This window comes from Acanthisitta chloris, unplaced genomic scaffold, assembly GCF_000695815.1.
Source record: "Acanthisitta chloris isolate BGI_N310 unplaced genomic scaffold, ASM69581v1 scaffold21985, whole genome shotgun sequence".
In the NCBI taxonomy this organism is placed as follows: Eukaryota; Metazoa; Chordata; class Aves; order Passeriformes; family Acanthisittidae; genus Acanthisitta; species Acanthisitta chloris.
The window spans coordinates 1-5,418 of NW_008674694.1; the positions used below are offsets into that span (position 1 = coordinate 1).

The 5,418-nt window shown below is 54.2% G+C and overlaps 1 protein-coding gene across 1 annotated transcript in view; it reads right to left on the bottom strand.

Annotated features, from left to right (window-relative positions):
- Positions 1 to 635: 635 nt before the first annotated feature.
- The window catches only part of LOC103802916 (nuclear receptor coactivator 1-like), a gene marked incomplete at its 3' end in the record, with an annotated part of 28,466 nt that continues 23,683 nt past the window's right edge, over positions 636 to 5,418 (bottom strand). Inside the window, exons 5-9 of the mRNA XM_009075446.1 lie at positions 4,967 to 5,144; positions 3,205 to 3,384; positions 2,257 to 2,352; positions 1,634 to 1,774; positions 636 to 783 (exon numbers count right to left, since the gene is read on the bottom strand). Coding sequence (XP_009073694.1) covers positions 636 to 783; positions 1,634 to 1,774; positions 2,257 to 2,352; positions 3,205 to 3,384; positions 4,967 to 5,144 — 743 coding nt within the window. The remainder of the gene's footprint in view (positions 784 to 1,633; positions 1,775 to 2,256; positions 2,353 to 3,204; positions 3,385 to 4,966; positions 5,145 to 5,418) is intronic.

The window sequence follows — 5,418 nt, forward strand, 5'->3', positions numbered from 1 at the left end:
GGGGCATGGAGGAGTTCGTGTTCTCCTGGGGGGAGAGCATGCCGTGATCCCTGCGGGGGGGGAAAAGCAGAGAAGTCACAGGAGGCTTTGCTCCTGCCCCGTCCGTACCGCAGAGCTCTGAAGCTTGGAGAGCTCTGGTGGGCTCAGCCTTGCCTGGATCCATCCCAGCATCAGGGATGGGGTGCAGCAGCTTTAGGATCTCCCCAGAAACGTGATGCTGCTCAGGATTGAAGCCTAAACCCCACAGGCTCTGACATTCCCACACGGCAGGAGGAGGAGCAGTCCCCTCCGCCCCAGACCCTTGTGCCTCCCCAGCACGGCCCAGCTCCACAGCCTCACCTCTCCCTGTCCCGCCAGTTTGGCAGAGCCTCTCCCTCCTCAAATATTCCCCAGGGCAAGGCAGAATGTGAAACATGTCTATAAATCTCCACCCAAACTCCTAGAGGGGCCACATCTTTGCAGAACAGGAATAACCAGGAGCAAGAGGAGCTTCCAAGAGGCTGGTTTGGGCCTCATGTTCCTCACAGGGATCCCATCTCCAAACCAGCACCACAGACCACCAGTGGATCCTCCTCCTGCTGTGGGGAACGGGGCCTTTGCCCCCTGGACTGCCCAGGCAGGTGGTGGGGACGTACCTGTCGATGACGTGGATGCCCATGATGAAGGGCTGCATCTCCGGGCTGGAGGGGTAGCAGAGCTTACACTTGGTGTGGGCACTGAGCACGGTCCCATCGCTCAGGGTGAAGCGGTACGAGGGGCTGAAGGCTGTGCCACGGGTCATCACTGAGGGACACAACCAGAACCACATCAAAACCCTGGGAGACTCAAACCACAACCACCCAACAGCATCAGTAGAGAGGGAGAACCTGTCTGGGACAATCACCTCCCAGCGTCAAACCCATGTGGTGTGTGCTGGCTGATCCCACAGGTGTGGAAAATGGGGGTGTGACAGTATGTTAAGGGGCTGGAATGGACCTTACAGATCACCTAGTTCCAATCCCCTGCTCTGGGCAGGGACCCCTCCCACCACATCAGGGTGATCAAGGCTTCATCCAACCTGGAACGAACACAAACAGGATTGGAGCAGCCACAGCCTCCCTGGGCAACCTGTGCCAGTGCCTCACCACTCTCACTGGGAAGAATTTCTTCCTAGTGTCTAATCTGAATTTCTCCTCTTTCAATTTATTCCCATTGCTCCTTGTCCTATCACTACAGTTCCTAACCAAGAGTCCCTCTCCAGCTTCCCTACAGCCCCTTCAGGTCCTGGAAGGTGCTACGAGGTCTCCACACAACCTTCTCTTCTCCAGGATGAACAGCCCCAACTCTCTTACAGGGAAGGTGCTCCAGTGCTCTGATCAGCTTGGTGGCCTTCCCTGGACTTGCTCCAACAGCTCCATGTCCTTCTGATGCTGAGGACACCAGAACTGTGTGCAGCACTCCAGGTGTGTCTCACCAGAGCAGAGCAGAGGGGGAGAATCACCTCCCTCGACCTGCTGCCCACACTCTGTCTATGAAAAACCACAAAGATCCTTCCTGGCTGCTTCTCCAGCTCCAAACCCCTGTCCTGCAGTGGGTAAACCTAAATCCGTCCTGCCCTGGGTAAACATTCCAGGTGGGAAGAGGAGCCCATTACCTTCTTGAAAGAGCTGTTTGGCGTAGGATGGCTCCCGGCCCTGCGGCTGGAAGAAGGCATAGATGCACTTCCGCACCAGATCCTCCCACCCCGTCCTGCCAGCGGCTCGCAGGGAGCTGGTGTCGATGGAGATGATTTTACCTGGCAGGAGAGAGAAGCCACGTTACTCACACACAGCAGGAGAAGTCCCTTGGCACAAACAGGTCCATAAATGTGGAAAATTTGAGAGGTTGTGGATATCCCCCCATTGCTGAAAGTGCACAAGGACAGGTTGGATGGGGCTTGGAGCAACGTGGGGTAGTGGGAGGTGTCCTGCCCATGGCAGCAGGTGGGAATAGATGAGCTTTTAGATCCTTTCCCACCCAAACTGCTCTGGGATTCCATGATTCTTCATTCCCATCCATAAGCAACCTCAACAACTACCAAAACCCAAGAGAGTGGAGAGGAGCTGCGAGCAGGAGTGTTGGAGCAGGTGAGGTGCGTCCAGCTGAGGTGTCAACCACATCAGACCAAGCTCTGCCATTTGAGAAGTACAGGACCACGTTTTGGGGTCCTGCACTGCATATCCCTGGCCTCCTCCCACCAGGAAAACTACCTCCTCTGGAACAAGTGCAGGATGTTACCTGTGGTGTCCTGCTTGGTCACGAAGGATTCAGAGGGGGCGACGGCTGCCGGCCGAGGTAGTCGTCTGGCGATGCAGATCAGACACGACTGGAAATCTGCCAGAGTGGGAGAAGGGAAAGGGACCAGGAACATGCAAATCAGTCACAGCCACCACTTGGAATGGAAGATTTTAATTAGAATCATCACTGCTGGGCTTGATTGCCACATCCTGCCCTGGAAGTGTTTATCCTGAGGAATCCTCCAGCCTTTCAAAGCTAACAGGCTCTGTCTAAACTCCCTGAAATTGGCTGGCAAAGAGGTTTCCAATGCTTGGAGAAATTAATTGTCAAGGCTTTTTGCATCTGGCAATAAAAGTCAGCACTAAAAGCCACTGACCATTGGCTCCAGGCAGTCTTTGGTCATAAAACACCATAATTCATTCCTTCCTGTCGTGATCTCCTGTGCAAACCACAATGGATTTGTCCAGCGAATGCGCTGGAAAAGAACGGCTGGGACCCTGAGAGGAGAGTTAGGGCGCTTGCAGGAAAGGAACAGCCCCCACAGCTCTGAGGGATCCCTCCCTGTCCTGAATCCCTCAGGATTCAGCCCAAAATCCTGTGGGCAGCGCTGTGGTCCGGCAGTGGGGAAGGCATTAGGTTCCCATCCCAGTCCTTCTCCTGCCTGCAGTGCCATCCCCATTCCAGCCCTCATCCAAGTCCTCCTGCCTGCACTGCCATCCCCATCCCAGTCCTCATCCCAGTCCTCCTGCCTGCACTGCCATCTCCATCCCATTCCTCCTACCTGCACTGATGTCCCCAACCCACTCCTCCTGCTGCCTGCACTGCCATACCCATCCAGTCCTCCTCCTGCCTGCACTGTCATTCCATCCCACTCCTCCTCCTGCCTGCCCTGCCATCCCCATCCCAAGCAGGGGCTCAGAAGCAGAGGATGAGGTTGCTCTCCCCTACCTTCTCCTTCCTCCTTGAAGGACTTGGGCTGGGAGACGGTGAAGCACTGCATGACCTCGTAGCGCTGCCGAGCCTCCTGGTTCTCCGTGCCCGGCTCGTCGGGTGGCCGGATCAGCATCCTGCAGGAGAATGTGTGGCTGTTCCTCCTGCTCGCTTCCTGAGGCCAAGGAACTCCATTCACTGGGGAGACAGGAGGAAGAGGAGGGATGTTAGGAGCTGTGCTCTGCACACATCCACCCAGGCTTCCCAAGAAACCCTTTGATCCCTGTGGAGCAACACTCCTGGCACTTCTCTAGCAAGTCCAGTGGAGCATCTTCACAGAAATGAGTTTTTCCTTTGCTTCCTGCTCATTTCTGGGCTAAGCCAGCAGCATAATCTCCTGACACTGTAGCAGCACAAACCTTCCCCTTAGATTTTCCCTATAAATTGATTTTTCCCAAAAACCTCTGGTTTTAGGAACCAGTTGGCTGCTTTTCCTAACCCTCTACAACATCTTCCTGGATATCCATGTGTAACTCAAGGGATTTTGCCACCAGATGATGAAGCTTCCCTACAACCTGATCTACAGCTTAACAGTTGGATTTGATGATCTTACAGGTCTCTTCCAGCCTTGAGGATTCTGTGATTCCACAAGGAGAGCTGAGGGGTTGCAACACGGAATCGTGTAATCATTAAGGCCGAAGAAGGCCTCTAAGGTCATCAGGTCCATCTGCATCCAAGGAAAGCCAAAATCTCTATCCTTGAATTAAGAAACCACAGGAAAAAGATGATTCTCGAGCCTCCGCAGGCTGAAGCTGAGGAGTGCTGTGGATTTGGACGGTTGGAGACATCAGGTGTTTATCCAAAGAGAAGACAAGTGTGATCTGTGTTTGAAAGAGCCTATTTTTAAGTCCAACTGCTTGGAAAAGGTTCAACTTCCTTTTGTCTTTCTCCAAAGGTGTGAGAGGATGAGGGATCAGAGATGTCTCACCCACATCAACCACCTGGAGAGATGTTCCAGTCATCCAATCAAACCTTCATTCCAACACCCCCCAAGCAACCTCCCCACGCGATGCTTCCTCCCACCCTCACAGCTGTTCCTCTCCCCAGGATAGAGACCATCAGGGGCACAGCAAGAGAAGCCCCTCAGCACAAAGAGGTCCATAGATGTGGAAAACTGGAGAAGCTGTGGCTGCTCCATCCCTGGAAGTGTTCCAGGCCGAGTTGGACGGGGCTTGGAGCAACCTGGGCTGGTGGGAGGTGTCCCTTCCCATGGCAGGAGGTAGAATGGGATCAGTTTTGAGGTCCTTCCAATCCAAACTAGCCTGGGATCCTATGATTCCATGGAGTTGGAGCTGGGATGGCTCCAGGATGGGTTTCTCAGCAGACAATCCCTGTGGGATGAGCTCCAAGGGATTCAAGCAAAACACTGAGCTCCAGGGAGACCTCAGAGCCCCTTCCAGTGCCTCAAGGGGCTCCAAGAGAGCTGCAGAGGGACTTGGGATAAAGGCCTGGAGAGACAGGACACAGGGAATGGCTTCCCACTGCCAGAGGGCAGGGAGAGAAGGGATATTGGGAAGGAATTATTGGCTGTGAGGGTGCTGAGGCACTGGCACAGGTTGCCCAAAGCAGCTGTGGCTGCTCCATCCCTGGGAGTGTTCCAGGCCAGGTTGGATGGGGCTTGGAGCAACCTGGGCTGGTGGGAGGTGTCCCTGCCCATGGCAGGAGTGGGATGGGATAAGCTTTAAGGTCCTTCCAACCCATTCCATCATCATTTCCTCACCTAAAGATTTTGGCAACAGGTTCTTGACGAACTCAGCATGGTCCCCCACGTGCAGGATGCTGTAGACACTGGTGTTCATCAGCTCCTCCTGGTTATATCCCAAGTATCCGGTCACGTTCTCGGAGACGAAGACGATCCTCCCTTCCCGGTTGACGACAAAGAAGAAGCCATCCAAGGCCTGCAAGGGGAATAAATCCAGGCAATGGGTTCTGGATGCTCCTTGACCAGAGGACAACCTTGACAGAGGACAAACGTCCTCTGCCTCTCATAGCTTGGCTTGATCCATGCTCTGTATTCCAGCAGGGATCAAATGACAGCACACTGAAACATGGATTCAGGTCTGCCAAGGACGTTCCTCCCACTAAGGATGGTGCCAGAGGGGGAAAAAGTATCCAAAGACAAGGGCAGTCCAAAAGGCTCTGATTTGGGATGAAGGATATCCCTGATTTACA